Genomic DNA, 22061 nt, shown 5'->3' with positions numbered 1-22061 from the left:
GTCGTCTCAAACCTGTGTTTATGTCATATTCTAAATCCTTTGTTGTCATTTCAATGAACTTCACAACATCTCCACCAGGAGTAGACTCCATCTCAACAAATCACTTTTTTTGCTCATCCATAAGTAGCAACTCCTCGTCTGTTCAAGTTTGATCATGAGGTCGCAGCAACTCAGTGACATCTTCAGGCTCCACTTCCAATTCTAATTCTCTTGCTGTTTCCACCACATCTGCACTTACTTCCTCCACTGAAATCTTGAACCCCTTAAAGTCATCCATGAGGGTCGGAATCAACTTCTTCCAAACTCTTGTTAATGCTAATATTTTGACCTCTTCCCATGAATCACAAATTTCTTAATGGCATCTGGAACGGTGGATCCTTTCCAGAAGGTTTTTAATTTACTTTGCCAAGATTCCTCAGGGGAATCACTATCTATGGCAGCCATCGCCTTACAAAATGTACTTCTTAAATAATAAGACTTGAAAGTTGAAATTACTCCTTGATCCATGGGCTGCAGAATGGATGTTCTGCATGAAAGCAACATTAATCTCATTGCACATCTCCCTCAGAGCTCTTAGGGGAACCAGGTGCATTGTCAATGAGCAGTAATATTTTGAAAGGAATATTCTTTTCTGAGCAGTAGGTCTCAACAGTGGGCTCAAAATATTCAGCAAACCATGTTGTAAACAGATGTGCTCTCATCCAGGCTTTGTTGTTCCACTTACAGAGCATAGGAACAGTAGATTTAGCATAAGTCTTAAGGGCCCTAGGATTTCCAGAATGGTAAATGAGCACTGGCTGCAACCGAAAGTCACCAGCTGCGTTAGTCCCTGACAAGAGAGTCAGCCTGTCCTTTGAAGCTTTGAAGCCAGGCACTGACTTCTCCTCTCTAGCTATGAAAGTCCTAGATGGCCTCTCTTCCAATATAAGGCTGTCTCTTCTGCACGGAGAACCTGTTGTTCAGGGCGGCCCCTGCATTAATGATCTTAGCCGGATCTTCTGGAGAACTTGCCGCAGCTTCTACATCAGCACTTGCTGCCTCACCTGCACTTTTGTTATGGAGACGGCTCCTTTCCTCAAACCTCATGAACCAACCTCTGCTGGCTTCAGACTTTTCTTCTGCAGCTGCCTCACCCCTCTCAGCCTTCACAGAATTGAAGAGAGTCAGGGCCTGGCTCTGGATCGGGCTTTGGCGTAAGGGCATGTTGTGGCTGGTTTGATCTCCTCTCCAGACCACTGAAACTTCCTCCATATCAGCAATAGGGCTGTTTCACTTTCTTATCATTCGTGTGTTCCCTGGAGTAGCACTTTTAATTTCCTTCAAGAACTTCTGCTTTGCATTTACAACTTGACTGTTTGGTGCAAGAGGCCTAGCTTTTGGCCTGTCTCTGCTTTCGACACGCCTTCCTCACTCAGCTTAATCATTTCTAGCTTTTGATTTAAAATGAGACATGTGCAACTCTTCTTTTCACTTCAAGACTAAGAGGTCATCGTAGGTTATTAATTGGCCTAATTTCGATATTGTTGTATCTCAGGGAACAGGGAGACCCAAGGAGAAGGAGAGAGATGGGGAATGGCTAGTCAGTGGAGCAGTCGGAACACACACCGCATTTGTCGATTGAGTTTGCCATATGGGCTTGGTTTGTGGTGCCCCAAAACAATTACAATAGTAACATCAAAGGTCACTGATCATAGATCACCACAGCGAATATAATGATGAAAATGTTTGAAATATTGTGAGAAATACTGAACTGTGACACCGAGACATGAAGTGAGCAAATGCTGTTGGAAAAGTGGTGCCCCCAGACTTGCTCAACTCAGGGCTGCCGCAAACCTTGAATTCGTGAAAACCAGTTTTTTTTTTACTGTGAAGCACAATAAAACAAGGTGGGGCCATCCTCTCACACTTCAGGTGCACAGAGAGAGGCACTGAAATGGCACACGTCTGGGTGTTGTGCCTGCTGGTGCTGCCTTCTCTCCGGCTCCAGGATTTCTCCAGTGCTCGCCAGCTTGGGTGGTGTAAATACAATGGGGCAGGGAGCTCACAGTCTGGGACAAACAGGTGTGAGCAGGGCGGGCCAGGCAGGGACGTTGGGTGCCCTGACAGGGTGGGGTGCAGGGACACAGAGAGGGGAAGCCACTTCTTCCTGGGGGAGGAGGGTGATCGAGTGGGAGGAGAGAATGCAGGGATGTGACAGTGGGAGGGGCCCTGAGGGCCGAGCACCTGGCGAGGACCCAGCTGTGGGTGCGCTTGGAGGGCCCGGGGCTGCAGGGAGAAAAGAGGTGCCATGAGAGAGGCTGCCGTGCACGCAGGCTGGAGGGGCCTCCACTGCGCGGCCTCAGGCCCAGTGCTGTTCTCCCTTGTGTGGCACCCACGCACCTCCCTCTGCTGAGCCTCTTTGCAGGCTCCCCGGCTGGCTCCCAGTCAGTGGCCACCCCATGTGAGGGGCGAGATGCCCGAGGCTGTGGAGGGGTCAGCCTGGGCAGACAATTAGGATGTGCTGTCAGGGGCTCCTGTGGGCTCCCAGCCTTCCCACTGCAAGCAGACACTTTCCCAGAGGTCCCTCTGCATATCGGGTGGCTCCCTTCTCTATTCTTTTTTTTTTTTTTTTTTTTTTATTAATGTTATGATGGATTACAAGCTTGTGAAATTTCAGTTGTACATTTTTGTTAGTCATGTTGTGGGTACACCACTTCCCCCTCCGTACCCTCCCCCCACCCCCCCTTTTCCCTGGTAACCACCGATCAGATCTCCTTCTCAATATACTAATTTCCACCTATGAGTGGAGTCATATAGAGTTCGTCTTTCTCTGACTGACTTATTTCGCTTAACATAATGCCCTCGAGGTCCATCCACATTGTTGTGAATGGGCCAATTTCGTCTTTTTTTATGGCTGAGTAGTATTCCATTGTGTATATATACCACATCTTCTTTATCCAATCATCAGTTTCTGGGCATGTAGGCTGGTTCCACGTCTTGGCTATTGTAAATAATGCTGCGATGAACATAGGGGTGCAACGGACTCTTGAGATATCTGATATCAGGTTCTTATGATAGATACCCAGTAATGGGGTGGCTGGGTCATAGGGTATTTCTATTTTTAACTTTTTGAGAAATCTCCATACTGTTTTCCATAGTGGCTGTACCAGTTTGCATTCCCACCAACAGTGTATGAGGGTTCCTCTTTCTCCACAACCTCTCCAACATTTGTCGTTCTTGGTTTTGGATGTTTTTGCCAATCTAACGGGGGTAAGGTGATATCTTAGTGTAGTTTTGATTTGCATTTCCCTGATGATTAGCGATGATGAACATCTTTTCATGTGTCTATTGGCCATATTCATATCTTCTTTTGAGAAATGTCTGTTCATGTCCTCTGCCCATTTTTTGATCGGGTTGTTTGTTTTTTTGTTGTTAAGCAGTGTGAGTTCTTTGTATATTATGGAGATTAACCCTTTGTCGGATAAGTGGCTTGTAAATATTTTTTCCCAATTAGTGAGCTGTTTTTTTGTTTCAATTCTTTTTTGCCTTGCCTTGAAGAAGCTCTTTAGTCTGATGAAGTCCCATTTGTTTATTCTTTCTATTGTTTCCCTCAACTGAGGAGTTACAGTGTCCGAAAAGATTCTTTTGAAACTGATGTCAAAGAGTGTACTGCCTATATTCTCTTCCAAAAGACTTATTGTCTCAGGCCTAATCTTTAGGTCTTTGATCCATTTTGAGTTTATTTTGGTGTGTGGTGAAAAAGAATGGTCAATTTTCAATCTTTTGCATGTGGCTGTCCAGTTTTCCCAGCACCATTTGTTGAAGAGACTTTCTTTTCTCCATTGTAGGCCCTCTGCTCCTTTGTCGAAGATTAGCTGTCCATAGATGTGTGGTTTTATCTCTGGGCTTTCAATTCTGTTCCATTGATCTGTGGACCTGTTTTTGTACCAGTACCATGCTGTTTTGATCACTGTAGCTTTGTAGTATGTTTTGAAATCGGGGATTGTGATTCCGCCGGCTTTGTTTTTCTTGCTCAGGATTGCTTTAGCAATTCGTGGTCTTTTGTTCCCCCATATGAATTTTAGGATTGTTTGTTCAATTTCTGTGAAGAATGTTCTTGGGATTCTGATTGGGATAGCATTGAATCTGTATATTGCTTTAGGCAGTATGGACATTTTAACTATGTTTATTCTTCCAATCCATGTGCAAGGAATGTTTTTCCATCTCTTTATGTCATCGCCTATTTCTTTCAAGAAAGTCTTGTAGTTTTCATTGTATAGATCCTTCACTTCCTTGGTTAAGTTTATCCCAAGGTATTTTATTCTTTTCGTTGCGATTGTGAATGGAATAGAGTTCTTGAGTTCTTTTTCTGTTAGTTTATTGTTAGTGTATAGAAATGCTACTGATTTATGCACGTTAATTTTATACCCTGCTACTTTGCTGTAGTTGTTGATTATTTCTAATAGTTTTTCTGTGTATTCTTTGGGGTTTTCTATGTATAAGATCATGTCGTCTGCAAACAACGCGAGTTTTACTTCTTCGTTACCTATTTGGATTCCTTTTATTTTTTTTTCCTGCCGAATTGCTCTGGCCAGCACCTCCAGTACTATGTTGAATAGGAGTGGTGAAAGTGGGCACCCTTGTCTTGTTCCTGTCCTCAGAGGGATGGCTTTCAGCTTTTGTCCATTGAGTATGATGTTGGCTGTGGGTCTATCATATATGGCCTTTATTATGTTGAGGTACTTTCCTTCTATACCCATTTTACTGAGGGTTTTTATCATAAATGGGTGTTGGATCTTGTCGAATGCTTTCTCTGCGTCTATTGAGATGATCATGTGGTTTTTGTTTTTCATTTTTGTTGATGTAGTGTATCACGTTGATTGACTTGCGGATGTTGAACCATCCCTGTGTCCCTGGTATAAATCCCACTTGATCATGGTGTATAATCTTTTTGATGTATTGCAAAAATATGGAACGCTTCACGAATTTGCGTGTCATCCTTGCGCAGGGGCCATGCTAATCTTCTCTGTATCGTTCCAATTTTAGTATATGTGCTGCCGAAGCGAGCACTCCCTTCTCTATTCTTAAGCCCAAGAGGAACCTTGAGAAATTGCCTTGGCCGATCTGAGCCCTTTGAGGCTAAGGAGTTGGCCGTCGTCACAGGCAGAAGACACCTGACATAAGCTGTGCTGCTGCGACGTGAGCTGGCTTCTCCTTTTCTCATGATTTAGAGGAGGTCCCCCCAAAAAACACATTGATGAAAGTTGGCACAAATGAGGAAGAGGAGCCTCCAGGCAGTTAGGGAGCCTGTGGGCATGCCATGCAAGGGGGCGCGTGGAGCCACATGGGAGGGAGCTGGTGTCACTGGCACGTGTGTGGGTGGTTCTGAGAAGCAGTGCCCAGGAGGCCACAGAGCTGGGCAGGTTGGACAGGTCCTAGCAGGAGAGCAGCTTGGGTGAGGCCACTGGAGGAGCTTCCTGGGAGCTCAGAGAGGGCGTATTGGCTGGCCAAGCATTGCATGAGTCACAGGCCTTGGAAGCCCGTCCTGGTTCTGTGTGGCAGCGTGGCATACCTCCCCCAAACTTGGTGGCTTCTCACGCCCTTTGTCTGTATCCTTCCTGGTCTGCGGGCTGACTGCTCAGCTGGCCTGTCTCACTTGGGGTCTCCAGCAATTGCAGTCAGATAGGGTAGTCCGAAGGCTCGACTGAGGCAGGCTTCTGAGAGGGCTCGCCGCAGGCCGGTGCGTGGTGTTGGCTGGCAGCTGGGGCACCCACACCTGGCCTCTGCGTGGCATGAGGTTCCCATAGCACAGCAGTGAGGCTCTGAGAGGAACAGCACCCAGGCGCCCCAGGAGGAGCAGACAGAAGCTGCCAGCTTCTCAGGACTGTGCCTGGGCATTCCAGAACGTCCCTCCCACACATTCTGTTGGTCCAGCCTGGACTCAAGGGGCAGGCACAGCCCTGCCTCTCAAGGAACAGGAGGAACAGGAGGAGCCAGTGGCTGAGAGAGGCTCACCACCATGCCCCAGCGCCCAGGACACAAAGCCTTTATTTCCTGGCTGTCAGTATGCCTGGTGCTCTTCTGGGGACGTCCTCCCCTTCTCGTTGGGCAGTCGAACAGGCGGCTCTGGAGCCGGCCCAGCCTCCTCCCGAGTCTTGCTTGCACGAGGATGGAAAGGAAGAGGGCTCAGAGTAGTTCAGCTCTGGGGTCATTTATGGACTCCTGTCTTGTGCAGAGTGCAGTAGGGCCACAGAGGCCTCACGATGGGCTGGACAGCGGCCTCCCTGCCAGAGAGATGTCAGAGCAGAAAGATGGCCGTAGAAAGAAGCAGTGAGGAGCATGGGGCAGTGTGTCCAGAGGAAGAGCCAGCGTCAGAGGTGACGAGGAGCGAGGTCAGAGAGCAAGAGCGCCTTTGGGGTGGGTGGGTGCTCTGACGCTGGAGTCACAAGGGCCTGCGGGCTCAGCTCCCCGCGGGTGACCCAGGATGGCTCCTGAAAGCAGGCCAGAGGAGGCTCCATGTGGTGATGTGTTTCAGAACTGGTTCTCCCCACTTCCCCTCCCGAAGAGCGGAATGGCTGTCATCCTGGGAACTGCGTGTGAGGTCGTCTCTGGGGTGACCCCTGTCTTAAATGTTACATTGTAACATTTAAATGACCACTGTAACACATGTTACAGTGTTGACTGGGCCCCCAGAAGGCCCCTTAGAGACTCGTGGTGACACAGTGACTGTGGAAGGGAGCCTGGGCTGGAGGTTTGCAGCCTTGCTTTCGCCCCAGTGCCCTCCCCTTCTCTGTGACCACGTGACCACCTCGGACCTGCCCTAAGTGTGACCTTCCATGGAGCCACCTCCCTCTCTTGTCTCTGGGGTCTTAGAGGTGCACAAGGGGCTGACACGGCTGGTTCTTTTAGGGTGCTATGGAAATTCTGTGTATTCTAGAAGAAGCCTCCAGAGTTAGAGTGAATGTCGATGGGGTTTAGATCTGGCCTCCCACCTGCTGACCATGAGGATTGGCTGAGTTCTGTGTAGTTCAGCACTAACAGTTCACAGAACTCCGGTGAGTTCTGGGCCGTCCTCTGTGGCTGGGGAGTCAGATGCTGTGGTTCATCCACACCTGCTCCGAAGTCCCTGTCAGTGGTCACTGGTCTAATTACCCTCTGTGAGCCCGGCCTCACGGCGGTCTCGAGAGTGTGCACTCCTCGCTTAGAAGAAAATTACCGTACACGGCTTGCATGCGTTACAGCTTTTAAATAATTAGCAGTGAAGTACGCTGAACAGTAAAACTGGACGGACTGTATGTATAACATGACCCTCCCGTGGATGCAGTGGAAAGTCTCAGTGTGACCATTTTGAGGATTAAAGACCAAAGTCTTCTTGACTCTCTCCCTGAGCCCAAACTCTGGCTAAATGGGAGTTTGGCTGCCGGAACTCAGGAGAACGGGCTCTTTGTGAACCCCGCGTTGTGCTACAGATGCAGGGGCCAGAGAGGAGTAAGGATGCCTCCCTTATCCTTTCAGTTTGGAGGCTGTCGTGTCTGGTAATGACCCTATCGTTCTCGGCAGCTGTACCCAAACTGTGTGGCCTTCTCCCCTCTGCAGTTGCACGGAGCCAGCCTGAAGCTGAGGCTGGCACAGGCTCAGTACTCGCGGGAGGTCCACCAGCTGCAGGAGCAGATGGAGCTGCTGGTGCCTTGGGGCCATGTGGCCGAGCTGCAGCAGCTGCTGGAAGGGGAGCAGCGGGTGGCTCAGCAGCTCCGTGAGGAGTGCAGCCTCCATGAGGAGGAGGGGAGGCGGCTGGAAACACAGCGGGTGAGTGGTGACAAGGGCCCCAAGGACCAATTGTCGGTAATGGGGAAGGTGAGATTGGATCACTGGTAACTCAGCCAAAACCTGCCCGAGTGTCTAGGGGAAGACCCCCGACAGCCGCGCGGCTCCTCGAGGACTGGTCGTGGAGAAGCTGCAGGGCCCCGCTCTGCATCGTGAACAGTAAAGGGCTCTAACAGATGCTGAGGATGGATGAGGGAGGGGCGGCAAGCCTCTTGGGGAGGGTGTCTCCCCCGCTGCAGAAGTGTTGATCCAGCTGACTCTGAAGCTCTCTCCAACCTGGGGCCACAGGTCCTCCCAGACAGTCTGTCTTCAGGGGCTGCGTGCGTATGCAGTGGGCCACATGGCTGCTTGCTAGGGGCCACACACTCAAACTGCTTACCGGGCCCGAGATGTGGGGACAGAGGCCATGAGTGAGGCAACGGGCAGTGGTCCCACCTTGTAGCCCTGTGAGAGTGCAGGCTCCAGTGTGCCAATTCTCCTGATTTCAAAGAAAAGCCAGAAACTAGATTTTTACATGAACGCTCCCAGTTTCCAAATGATGCATCTAATTTAAAGTGAATCTTAAACCATTATGCAGACTGAAAAAGATCCATGCACAGGCATGAGGAGCACAGAAGTTATTCATGGGGTACACACTGATGTAGGCATCACAATGAACACACCAGGCGGAAATCTGCGCCCTCCTGGAGCCCACATGCCAGTGGTGCTGGGGAGACAGAGAACCGAGAAACAAGCAGTGAGTGATGTGTGTGGAGAGCATAGCAGAGGGTGATGAGTGCTGAGGCGCAGGGGCTTTGCCACTGTAAATGGAGTGGCCAGAGAGGGCCTCGCCAGGTTGGTACTTGAGCCAAGACCTGAGGGAGTTGAGCGAGCAAGCCATCCACTTAGTTGGGGAAGGAGTGCTGCAGGCAACAGGAGCAGCACATGTGAAGGCCCTGAGGTGGGTATGCCCTTCGCGTGTTTGAGGATAACAAGGGTCACAGGGCGGGAGAGGGAGGGCAGTGGGACAAGAGGTCAGAAGGTATTGGCGCAGACTTAGGGGTCCTGCCTGTGTGCCTGACTAGGTGTGCGGAGATACAGAAACAGAGTGCTGCCTCAAGGGGAAGCAGGGCACGCTGGCTCTGAGCATGGACTGCAGAGATTGGAATTCTCCACCACCTCCCAGTTGAAAGACCTTGGGCCACTTAACCTCTCTGTGCTTCAGATTCCTCATCTGTAAAATTCGGATACCAGTGGTACTCGCCTCAAAGCATTATTTCGAGGCATCAATGAGTTAGCACTTTTAAAGTGCCGAAGGGTCTGTGGCATGTGTACACCCAATCTAAGTGTTTAAAAGGCTGAGAAAACAACTCCACCCTGAATGTCACAATGTCACAGTTGGTGACGAAAAACCCAGGGAGGGAGGAGTGTGAGATCAGGAGCCAGGGCGGGGCACCTGCATGAGGATGCAGTCAGAGCCAGACTTGAAAGGTGGGTTCAGTGTTAGTCTAGGGAGGAGTAACCTGCCTGCCTTATGCAGAAATGTTAAGCTGGCGATGAAGTTAAGATGTGACAGATTATTGGCAGAACAGAGAACTGTAATCAGAAACCCTTTGGAAATAGTAACACGTTTGGGGAAACTCACTGTTAGTCATTTCTGATTAAATTCCTAGGACAAAGCAGTCTGCTAATTCTCCTTGAACTACAAGGAGAAACGATAGCTTTGTGGCTGTGACCCAACGGCCATTAACTAGTTAACTATTTAACTATTACTCGTACAGATAAACAGTTACTCACAGTTCCCCCAGATTTGTACAGTGTAGCTAATTTCCCTTCTAAGGTAAATAAGCCTGAGCTGATTTTTTTTCAAATGTAAAATACTGGTTTGTAACCTCCTTTTGTGACAGGAAGAACAGGAAAAACAACTTAAAGACACAGAAGAGCGGGTAGAAGAAGTGGAGATGATTCTGGAGAATCTGGAAATGCTCCTACAGGAGAAAGTGGGTGAGCTGAAGGAGCAGGTGGGTGACGGTCCTGTCATTCCGTGCCCACACGGTCATGCGGATGTTTTTTTTACGGGTGTTCACGTAGCTGATCAGGGGGAGACTGTCTTGTTACAGAACTCGAGAACCCCATGTTCCTCTAGAACCACTGAATCTGGGGCTCTGTCTAAACCTCATTTTGAGAATCTGAATTTACAAATTTTTTTCAGAAGATTAACAATTAAAAGCAATCAGTAGAAAACTGGTTTTACTAAATATATACCTTGCACTATATTTGTATGTACATTGTGCTTATTTTCTTTGGGGAACTGTTTTAAGATGTATTTTTGAGGTGTTCACATCATCTCAGAAAGGACATTCATTCATTCGTTCATTCAGTCATTCAGCAGGTGTTCACTGAGCACCACTGTTCCAGGTAGACCCTGAGATGAGCCCTCAGGGACCTTACATTCTGGAGGTGGGGACAGGCAACAAAGGTAAATGACCTCAGGCTGTGAGAAGTGCTCTGAAGAAGAGAAATTGAGATGGAGGGGAGTCGGGAATGGTCTGGGTACCATGCTGAGGAGACGGTATGGGAGCAGACACCTAATGTCCCAGCCATGGGAATGTCTAGCTGTGTCCCCTAACAGAGGCCAGCTTGGCATTTTGGAAGAGAGAATTGCTCACTGGGTAGGACCGTCGTGCGTGCTGTAGGGCTCAGTGCCGGTAGCACCCTCAATCACTGGGACGGCCGTAACAGGACCCCATGTGTCTTCACGTGTCAGGGGGACATGCCACACCCCAGGAGGAGGTGCATTCCAGGCAGAGGGAGCAGTGCAGACAAATGTTCTTAGCCGGGATCCACCCTGGCACATCAGAAGGCCATCGAGGAGGTCCTTGTGGCTGCTGTGAACTGATGGGCAAGTACAGGTACGCAGGGCCCCCTCAAGGCCAGGAATTTGGATTTCCTTTTAATTGCAATTAGAAGCCATTGGAAGATTTTTTTTTTCTGCTTTTTCTCCCCGAATCCCCCCAGTGTATAGTTGTATATTTTAGTTGTAGTCCTTCTACTTGTGGCACATGGGATACTGCCTCAACATGGCCTGATGAGTGGTGCCATGTCCGTGCCCAGGATCTGAACCCTGGGCCGCTGAAGCGGAGGGCGTGAACTTAACCACTTGGCCACGGGGCTGGCCCCATGGAAGATTTTTAAGTAAGAGCATGATCTATATTTTTAAAGAAATCACTCTGGGGAAAAGAGAAGGAACTCGGGAGCCAGCCCTGATGACCTAGTGGTTAACGTTCCATGCACTCCGCTTTGGCGGCCCAGTTCCCTCCGGGCGCAGAAACACAGCACTCGCAGGCTGTGGCCCTGGCTCACGTAGAAGAACTGGAAGGACTTAGAACCAGAATATACAACTATGTACTGGGGCTTTGGGGAGGGAAAAAAAAGAAAGAACTGGGCTGCTATAGGGAGCAAAGACAAAAGGAAAGCAGGGAAGGCTGCAGCTGCCAGATGGAGAGAGCTTTTAGTCTGAGGCAGTCAGGGAGGGAGCAGAGACACAGAGAAGGGGAGCGCAAAGCCAGCTGCTCTGGAGTGATCCTCAGTGCTGGGGGAATCAAGGGAAATGGCAGCATCTGTAGAGAGATGGTAGCACATCGTAATCAAGTACGGTTGATGGGAGGCTCCTGAGCTGAGCCCACGTGGGGTGACATCTCTGTGCCCCTCTTGGTCCTGAAGCACAGTGCAAAGTGCCCAGTTGGGGTCACTGCACAGCTGCCCCCCTCTGACCTCGCTGTCTTTGCAGGTTTGTCCCCTGCTGGCACCTCCTGCACCTCCATGGTCCCCTGTCCTAACTCCCCTCACCCCAGCTTTGCCCCCGGTGACCTTCTAGTCATGTCCTCACATACCCTCACGTTGCCTGACAAACCTTAGTTCCAGTTAGATCCTGGGCCTCGCACCTGCGTGGGACGTGGGGCGAGGAGTCCCACCTGCAGACCCTCCTTGCTCCTCCTCCTCCTCTCCTGGCTCCTCTCCCCCCTCTAGCACCTCCTCCCTCGTCCTATCTGTGATTAGCTGCTTGTTTCACTGGAGGACCAGAAGTGCAGCCTGTGCCCCCTCCCTGCGCCCGTGCTCTGCGCCACCCCCACCGCCCCTACCTCTCCACCCCACCCCTTGTGCCTAGAGCCCTCTGTCCCCCTCCTCCAGACCCGTCCTCTCCTCTGCTGGGGCCTTTGCTGCGCTCTGCATACACACCTTGAGAGCCCTGGTCCTCCCTGTTTGCTCTTCTTTACAGAAATACCTTCAGAGAACTGTCTGAGCTCGCAGCCACCCCCACCACTAGCTTGGAGTTATGGGGCATTCCGCCCCTGCCCACCAGGGCCCCTCTAATCCATCAGCCCTGCCTTCAGGGTGGACGCAGGACCAGCCAGTTCCCGCCCCATCCCCCACTGCTTCCACCCTCATCCTTTGCCTCCTAACTGGTGTTCTTGTTTCCTCCTTCTGTCTGTTCCCAGCACAGGAGCAGCCACGGTCCTTTTCCAACGTGACTGAAGGGCTGGCCTTCTCTGCTCAGAGCCCTCCAGTCCTCCTGTGTCCCTCAGAGTACAAGGCAGAGTTTTTACAGTGGCCTCTAAGGTTCTGCAGGATCTAGTCTCCTTCCCTTCGTGCCCGCCCAGCCAGCAGGGCAGCTCTGACTCCCTCCCCGGCAGTGGCAACCATGCCGGTCCAGCCCAGGCCTGCTGACAGCCATTTCTGTTGCCCCCAGCCACAGCGGGCCCTCGCACTCAGTCCTCCCTCTGCCTGGAATGTCCGCTCCCAGACAGCCTCATGACTCGTTCCTGTGTTTTACTGAGACCATTGTTCACAGGTCAACCTACCTGGAGTCTCGTCTGTTCACCCCGACCAAAATGGGCACCCCTCCTGTGCCGTCTGTCCCCTGGGTTTCTTTCAGCACTCCTTACCACCTGACACACTGCCTGTTAGTTTCTGGTCCTCTCCGAGAGCGGGCCCTGGCTAGGGCCGTGCCTGGCACATGGGGAGCTCAGGAACCACTTGTTCAACGAACGAACTCAGCATGGGCTTTTTGCCTTTTTATCTTGAACAGGGCTCGTGACGAGAGTGGTCTCTGTCCCCACCGCTGAAGCGCCTATGCTGTTGTGTGTGTGGTGTTGGGCTCACACACCCTAGGCTGCGAGGGTGATGCAGTGCCTCAGTGTCCCAGGTGACATGATGGGCCTGCAGAGCACACTGAGATGAACCAAACACTCTTGACAGTTTCCTTGTTTTGTACTGCACTGAATAGTCCTTTTAGAGGCCTGGGGATTTTGGTCTTTGTATGTTTTCATTTTATGGTAAAATCGATTCTCACAGAATTGACTTAAATTTTCTCTACCACATAGTTCATCAGATTCTCAGTGTCCTCTCTCATGCCAGGTAACAAAACTTGTCATTACATTCAATGTTTGTATCAGATCTGTAAGAAGCCCACAATTATGGTTTGAACAACTCTGGTCATGCAGCATTTCTGCACTAGATTCACAGTAAAGCATGGCTTTCTCCCCTCTAGTTTGAAAAGAACACAAAATCTGATTTGCTGCTCAAGGAGCTCTATGTGGAAAATGCTCACCTGATGAAAGCACTGCAGGTCACTGAAGAGAAGCAACGAGATGCTGAGAAAAAAACCCGGATCTTGGAAGAAAAGGTTAGAGCTCTCAACAAACTACTCAGTAAGATGGCTGCAGCGTCCCTCTCTGTATAGCGACTGCTTATTCTCCTGGAATTCATTTCGGAAGGACATCATTTAATATTAAGCCACTGTGATGCCATAATTTTCTATGGCTTACTGGCTGTCAGCCCCTGGGCATACATGAGGACTGGGGTCCTTTGTTCACCCCACAGACAGTTAATCAATGTCTACCACATGCCAGATGCTGGGGAAATTTACACATGTTGGAAAATACTACTTTTTATCAGTGGCCCTGAGTAATTTCCCTAGGTAAAATTCCCAATTTTGCTACTCACTGGTGAAACAGATTATGGAAGCTGTCAGAAAGGAAGGACTAAAAGAAAATGGTAAAACAAAACAATTTCAATGTTGTCCTTTTGACTTTGGCTGCAGAGATTAAAACACAAGATCAAGGCTCTGTATTTCACTCTTACAGCTTTGGGTTTAGATGGTGAGCATTCCCAATGGTGGGTATATACAGACATTCCAGAAAGTTTCCTTGCTGTGACTGTCAACCCGGCAGTAAAGGGCAAAGGACGGGAGCTCCTTCTTCAGGGACTGCTCCACCCCAGGCGGTGTGTGGACAGGGCTTATTTTAGGTCTGTGGACTCAGGGATGATGGTATTTACTGCAAATGCAATCTTTTCCTCATTAAAATGTCATTACACTGGAAATTGTATTATGTATAAAAAAGTATAGTTTTATATCCAAAATATACATAAATTGTGGTCATTTGATTTATCATAATAAACTACTGTAATGTGACATATCACTATTTGCAATTAACTCCTTTCTATTAAAATTGATTTAACTTCTAAATTTGTTTTTAATTTTTTAAATTATAAAATACTTCAAATGTATAGAAAAATAGTTTTATAAGAAACACTCCTGTGCCAGGCACCTAGATGCATTAAAAATAACATTATGCTACAACATTTTAGATAGAGGTGCAGACTCTATTCTGTTGCTCTCGACCTCTTTCCCCTTCCTGGAGGCCTCATAATCTGCAAACTGCTGTGCCCCATCCTCTCCTGTCTGCACATGTCTGTGAGAAAAACCTTAAAGCTCTATAGAAAGACACAGGGACTGGAATAGATGGAAGGGTCAGTTCTTGGATAGGAAGATTTCAACAACTATAAAGTTGGTTCTTCTAAATTAACTGATTAATATATTTCCAGTAAAAATACAAACGGGTGTTCCCTGCCCTGATCAAAACCCCTTGTCCCAGAATTCAACAGTTCTAAAGTTTATATGCACAACTAGATAATCAAAGGTGTCAGGGTGCATTTTATCTCCCTGTTTAATCCATACGCAGAACGTATCATATGAAAAACTGGGCTAGACTCAGATGAAGGAGGAGTGAAAATTGGTGGAAGAAATAGCAACAATCTGATTTGCAGATGACACTGTCTTACTGGCAAAAAGCAGCAATGACTTGAAATAACTTCTAACGAAAGTGAAAGAAGAAAGTGCCAAAGCAGGACTGCATGTGAACATCAAGAAGACAAAAATCTGACTACAGGAGAACTACACAACTTTAACGTAGACAATGAAGACACTGAAATTGTGAAAGGTTTTCTCTACCTTGGTTCAGTCATCACTTTAAATGGAGACCACAGCTAAGAAGTCAAGAGAAGACTGGGACTCGGGAGCGCAGCAATGAAAGAACCAGGAAAGATCATCAAGTGTAAGGAAGCGTCATTAGAGACCACGGCCAAGGTTACCCACACCCTTGTGTTCCCAATTACTGTGTACAGGTGCAAAAGCTGGACAGTGAAGAAGGCTGACAGGGAAAAACGGATTCATTTGAAATATGGTGTTGGAGGAGAGCTCTATGGACACCCTGGACTGCCAGAAAGACAAAAGAAGTGGGTCCTAGAGCAAATTAAGCCTGAACTATTGTTGGAGGCAAAAATGATAAAACTGAAGCTCTCCTACTGTGGGCACATCATGAGAAGGCCGGATTCTTTGGAAAAGACAATAATGCTGGGAAAAGTAGAAGGCAGCAGGAAAAGAGGAAGACCAAATATGAGATGAACTGACTCCATAAAAGCAGCCATTGAGGAGGCCAGCCCAGTGGTGCAGTGGCTAAGTTGGTGCTGTCTGCTTTGTCAGCCCAGGTTCACTGGTTTGGATCCCAGGTGTGGACCTACACACTGCTTATCAAGCCATGTTGTGGGAGGTGTCCGACATATAAAATAGAGGAAGATGGGCACAGATATTAGCGCAGGGCCAATCTTCCTCAGCAAAAAGAGGAGGATTGGCGGTGGATGTCAGCTCAGGGCTAATCTTCCTCAAAAAAAGAAAAAAGCCATTGGCATGAGTCTACAGGAGCTGAGTAGGGCTGTTGACGACATGACACTGTGGACACCACTCAATCATAGGGTTGTCAGGAGTCAGAGCCAATTTGATGGCACAGAATAATAAACAAATAAAATAATCTGGAAAACTCTGAAAAAAGAAGAGCCAATGAATGGGGACTAGTTCTACCAGTTATTAAAATAGTAAGTCTCAATATAGTTTGAGTTACATGAGTGTATACATTTGTCAAAACTCATCAAAGGGTACTTCTTTTACTTTGGGCTTCTGGCTGGGATTGGAGTAACAAGGAGATTGGATCTAGTAGACCTGAACAACACTATCAATCAATTGATATTTGTAGAACCTAACACTTAACAACAGCAGAAGTGCACCAGGAACACTGACCAAGATAGGCCATATTCTGAGCCTTGAAACAAGTCTCAAAAAATTAAAAGGATTCAAGTCATACAAAGTATGTTCTCTGATCACAATGGAATTAAATTAGAAAGAAAGACCAGAATGATATCTGGAAAATCCTCAAATATTTGGAAACTGAATAACAAGACTGCGGAATAAACCATGAAGCAAAGAAGAAACCAGAGGGGAAGTCAGCAAATATTTTGAACTGAATGAAAATGAAAACACAACCTATCAAAATTTGTGGGGTATAGCTAAAGCTTTACTTAGGGGAAAATTCGTAGCACTAGATACATGTATTAGAAAAGAAAACAAATCTCAAATTAATGACCTCAGCTTCCACCTTAAATATCTAAAAAAGCAAAAGCAAATTAAACTTCCAAAGTAAGCAGAAGAAAGGAAATAAGATCACAGTAGAAAGTCAAAGAATAAAAACAGGGGTTGGCAAACTACATGAAGCAGGGTAAGCCCAGCCCCATGGCTTGTTTTTGTAAATAGTTTGATTGGCATAGCCATACCCACTTGTTATGTATTCTCTATGTCTGCTCTTGTGCTACAATGGCAGCATCAAGCAGCTGTAACAGAGACTGTGTGGCATATAAAGACACAGACGTTTGTTGTTCCCTGCAATAGTAAACAGAAAAAGAACAGAGAAAGCCATGGAAACCAAAGCCTGGTTCTTTGAGAAGATTAATAAAATTCATAAACCTCTAGCCAGAATGATCAGGTTAAAAGAGAAAAAAGATTTACCAATATCAGGAATAAGAGAGGTGACATTGCTACAAAAAGCATAATAAAGCAATATTATGAACATTATGCTAATAAATTCAACAACTTAGATTAAATGGAGAAGACAAAAATTATCAAAGCTCATTCTAGAAGAACAGACTAAATAGCCCTATATCTATGAAAGAAATTGTGGTTAACCTTCCCACAAAGAAACTCCAGGCCCAGATGTTTTAAATGTGGATTCTACTAAACGCTTAAGGAATAAATAATACCAAATCTATACGAACTCTCCCAAAAAATTGAAGAGGAGGAAGTATTTCCAAACTCATTGTAGTTCAAGATATGACATGACATGACATGACAAGAACACTACAGACCAATATCCTTTGTGAATACAGATGTAACAATTCTAAACAAAATTTTAGCAAATCTAATACAAGAAAAAGTATTAAAACATGACCAAGTGGGGTTTATGCCCAGAATGCAGGGTTGGCTTACCATTGGAAAATCAATCAATGAGCCACTATAATTCACTGTCCCAATAAACTAAAAGACAAAAACTATATGCACATCTCAATAGAGGCAGAAAAGGATATGACAAAATCCAATATTCATTCCAGATAAAAACTCTCAGTGAACCAGGGATAGAAGAGAATTTCTTTAACCTGATAATGGATATCAAGAAGAAACTCAGAGCTAATGTTACATTTAATAGTAAAAGACTAAATGCTTTCCTCCTAAAATCATGTGCAAGACAGGGACTTCTGGCCACTTTTGTGTTTGTTTGGTTTTTTTTGCTGAGGAAGATCTGCACTGAGCTAACATCTGTGCCAGTCTTCCCCTATTTTGTCTGTGGGTCACAACCATAGCATGGCCACCAAAGAGTGGTTTACGTCCACGCCCAGGAACTGAACCCAGGCCACCAAAGCAGAGTGCACCGAACTTAACCAGTAGGCCACCAGGCTGGCCCCTGTTCTGACCATTTTTATTCACTACTCTCCTGGAGGTTCTAAACAGTGAAATCAGGCAAGAAAAAGAAATGAAAGGCATCCAGATTAGGAAGGAAGAAGTAAAACTCTATTCACAGAAAACATCACTGTGGATGTGGAAAATGATGTAATTTACAAAAAAAGCTATTAGATCTAATAAGTGAGTTTAGCAAGGCTGCAGGATATAAGTTCAATACCAATTGTATTTCTATTTACTAGCAACAGATGGTTAGAATTTGAAATATAAAAATACCATTTACAATAGCATTAAAACTATGAAATGCTAGGGGGGCTGGCCCCATGGCTGGGTGGTTAAGTTCACGTACTCCACTTCAGTGGCCCAGTGTTTTGCTGGTTCGGATCCTGGGCACGGACATGGCACCGATCATCAGGCCATGCTGAGGCAGCATCCCATATGCCACAACTAGAAGAACCCACAACTAAAAATATACAGCTGTGTACCAGGGGGCTTTAGGGAGAAAAAGGAAAAATAAAATCTTAAAAAAAAACAAAACAAAACTATGAAATGCTCACAAAAGATCTGATAGATCTATACACTAAAAACTACAAAATATTGCTGACAGAAATCGAAGACAGAAATCACTGGGAAGATAAACCTTGTTTATAGGCAAGAAGATTCAATACTGTTAAGATGGGAGTTCTCCCCAAACTGATGTATAGATTCAAGGCAGTCCCAGTCAAAATATTAGCAGGTTTATTTTTGGCAGAAATTCACAAGCTGATCCTAAATTTCATATGAAAAGCAAAGGACTTAGCATAGCCAAATGAGAAAGCAGAAATTTGGATCATTAACAGTATTTGAAGAATTATTATAAAGTTATATACACTTGAAATCTTGCCATTTGTGATAACACGGATGGACCTTGAGGGTATTAGGCTAAGTGAAATAAGTCAGATGGAGAAAGTCAAATACCGTATGATCTCACTAATAAGTAGAAGATAAAAATAACAACACAGAGGTACAGAGGCTAGAGTGGTGGCCCCAAGGAGTGGCCTAGGCTCGGACAGGCACAGCTGACAGGGATCACAGTGGGCTCAAAATACACAGCTCCTGGCCCCCCACCCCCAGTGGCAGCAGGTGGAATATGCAACTAATACTATCACTATGCAAAGCCACAAATCCACCCCATCAAATAATATGAAGAGGTATATTAACACACACACCAGACCAGAAGGAAAAAGACAAGCACCCAGAAATCAATCCTGAAGGCACAGAAATTTACAATCTAAGTGACAGAGAATTAAAATAGCTATCATAAAAAAATTCAGTGAGTTACAAGGAAATTCAGATAGTTCAATGAAATCAGGAATAAAATTAATGAACAGACGGAATTCTTCACAAAACAGATTGAAACTACAAAGAAAAACCAATCAGAAATGTTGGAGATGAAAAACACAATGAATGAAATAAAAATGTGGAGTCCTTGAATAACAGAGCTGACATTATGGAGGACAGGATGAGCAATTTAGAGAACAGAAATACAGAAATGCCTGAGATGGAGGAGGAGAGAGAACTAAGACTAAAAAGAAATGAAGAAGGTTTCCAAGAAATACCCAATTCAATTAGAAAATGCAACATAAGGATTATAGGTATTCCAGAGGGAGAAGAGTGGGAGAAAGGAGCAGAAAGCTTGTTCAAAGAAATAATAGCTGAGAACTTCCCAAACTAGGGGAAGGGGCTGGAGTTACAAGTAAAAGATAAGAGAACTCCTAATTATATCAGTGTAAAAAGACCTTCTTCAAGGGATATATTAGTAAAACTGGCAAAGGTCAATGATGAAGGAAATATATTAAGGGCAGCAAGGCAGAAGAAAATAACCTACAAAGGAACCCCTATCAGGCTTTCAGCAGATTTCTCAGCAGAAACCTTACAGTCCAGGAGAGATTGGAATGATATATTCAAAATACTGAAAGACAAAAACTTTCAGCCAAGAATACTCTATGCAGTGAAAATATCCTTCAGCTACGATGGAGAAATAAAACCTTTCCCAGATAAACAAAAGTTGAGGGAGTTCATCACCACCATCCCCCCCGCCCCACACACAAACACACAAAAGAAATGATCAAGAAGGCCCTCACACCCGGAAAAAAAAATGGGGGGAGGTTACAAAGCTCTGAGCAAGGAAATAAATAGACAAAATCAGGAAATTGCAGCTATCAGAACAGGTTAGCAAACAGTTATAATATCAAAGATAAAGGGAAGGAAAGCATCAAAAATAACTATAATCACTTCATTTTAATCTGAAAGTCACAACACAAAACAGAATAAGTTGTGACAACAATAACGTAGATGGGGATGAGAAAAGGGATGGAACCTAATTAGACTAAGGAAATAAGAGGCTATCAGAAAATGGACTATCTCATCTATGAGATCTTTTATACACATCTCATGGTAACCACTAAGTAAAAATCAGAACAGAGACACAAATGATAAATGAAGAGAAAACCACCATAGAGAAACACCCAACTGAATTGGCAGTCTGAAATACATGGGATGAGAAACAAGGGAAAGAGAACAAGTGGAAAACAAGTGATAAAATGGCAGCTTTAAGCCCTCATACATCAATAAGCACTCTAAATGTAAATGGAATGAATTCTCCAATGAAAACACATAGAGTGGCTGGATGGCTTGAAAAGCAAGACCCAACAAATGTGCTGCCTCCAGGAAACACCTCTCAGCTCTAAAGACAACACAGGCTCAGAGTGAAGAGATGGAAGATGACAGTCTAAGCAAATGGCAAACAAAAGAAAGCAGGTGTTGCCATTCTTCTATCAGGCAAAGTAACTTCAAGATAAAACAAACAGCCTTCAAAGAAGTCATTAAGGTAAAATGGGCCTAATCAAATGTGACTGATACCTTTATAAGAGGAGGAAATTTGGACACAGAGAGCCCCTTTCTCCAAATACAGTGACACTCCGAAGGTACTGGTTAGGGCTTCAGCACATGAATTTGGGGGAAACACAATTCAGAGCCTAACACAGCCATACACTACAAACATTTAGAAGAGAATGGGAAAGCTCTCTAAGTATAGAGTATGGTATCTTTTATGAATTTATATTCATATTTTCTTTTATTCATACAAAAACACTCTAAGCACATCCATGAAACAAATAAAAATTGTTAGCTATGAGTATGGGAACAGGATGGATGAGCACAGAGGGGGAAGCAAGAGTTTTTGTTATATACCTTATTATATGTATATATTTTGTACCATGTGAATATATTGTTTTTTTAATAAAGTTAGAAAGTAAAATGATAAATTCAACTCACCCTAAATACTATTAGTTGTGGGCCAACCCAGTGGTGTAGTGGGGTTAAGGTTGTGTGCTCTGCTTCAGCAGCCCAGGGTTCGCGGGTTTGCATCCTGGGTGCAGACCTACACACTGCTCATCAAGCCCTGCTGTGGTGGCACCCCACATACAAAATAGAGGAAGACTCGCAATATATGTTAGGTCAGAGATAATCTTCTTCAAGCAAAAAGAGGAAGGTTGGCAACAGATGTTAGCTCACAGCTGATGTTCCTCACACACAAAATAATAAATAACTAAATAAATACTATTAGTTGTGAAAAGCAATGTAAATCACCTGAAATCTACATCTCCCTCCTCTACATCCTAAAAGATTAATATATTATCGTTACTAATATTTTCTTTTAAGTTACATGGCTAGGAAAAAAAAGAAACTGATATATAATTACAGGAAAGATCATATGTACAGAAAAGAAAAAAATTTCTCAATATACTTCAAAATATAGATTAGAATAGATTTATAAAAACATAATTAACTAAAATTTACTCAAGAAAAAAGTAAAAAAAGCTTGACCAAAAACTAAAGGAGAAAATAAAAGCAATAAAAAAATTTATCAAAGATCAAGATCTCTCCTGGAAAAGATTGATACCCAGCTGGTTCTGTAGGTATTAAAATTATGTTAAAGGTTACATTTCTGTTTAAAACAGGGAAAGGAAGGAGCACCAACTCATTTTAGACACCAGAACACTGACACAAAACCTGGCTGTGGCGGCCGCTTGGTGTTCGTGCCTTCCTGTGGTTCATTCACATGGTCCCTTCACTGAATCTGGGCAGCCTGTGACTGGGCTCACTGAGGGGTGCA

General features: G+C 45.6%; 1 protein-coding gene and 1 non-coding gene across 16 annotated transcripts in view; one reads left to right on the top strand and one right to left on the bottom strand.

Moving 5' to 3' along the window:
- The window catches only part of NINL (ninein like), a 137110-nt gene extending 122718 nt beyond the window's left edge, over positions 1–14392 (top strand). For 4 of the 15 annotated variants that reach the window (XM_070485455.1, XM_070485453.1, XM_044748234.2 and 1 more), the window contains 3 exons: positions 7576–7785; positions 9690–9803; positions 13334–14330. In XM_070485455.1, the coding sequence (XP_070341556.1) occupies positions 7576–7785; positions 9690–9803; positions 13334–13525 (516 nt within the window). In that variant the 3' untranslated portion in view covers positions 13526–14330. Of the gene's footprint in view, positions 1–7575; positions 7786–9689; positions 9804–10549; positions 10695–13333 lie in introns of all 15 variants that reach the window. The other 11 variants (XM_044748235.2, XM_044748236.2, XM_070485451.1 and 8 more) reach the window with 6 other exon arrangements.
- On the bottom strand, positions 4943–5049 carry LOC123277483 (U6 spliceosomal RNA). The gene has a single exon (XR_006514434.1). It is a non-coding gene; the product is annotated as a U6 spliceosomal RNA (small nuclear RNA).
- Positions 14393–22061: the final 7669 nt, after the last annotated feature.

This window comes from Equus asinus, chromosome 15 (genome assembly GCF_041296235.1).
Source record: "Equus asinus isolate D_3611 breed Donkey chromosome 15, EquAss-T2T_v2, whole genome shotgun sequence".
Classification (NCBI taxonomy): domain Eukaryota; kingdom Metazoa; phylum Chordata; class Mammalia; order Perissodactyla; family Equidae; genus Equus; species Equus asinus.
Note: the sequence above shows the minus strand (reverse complement) of the source record. Positions and strands in the feature narration are given on the sequence as shown.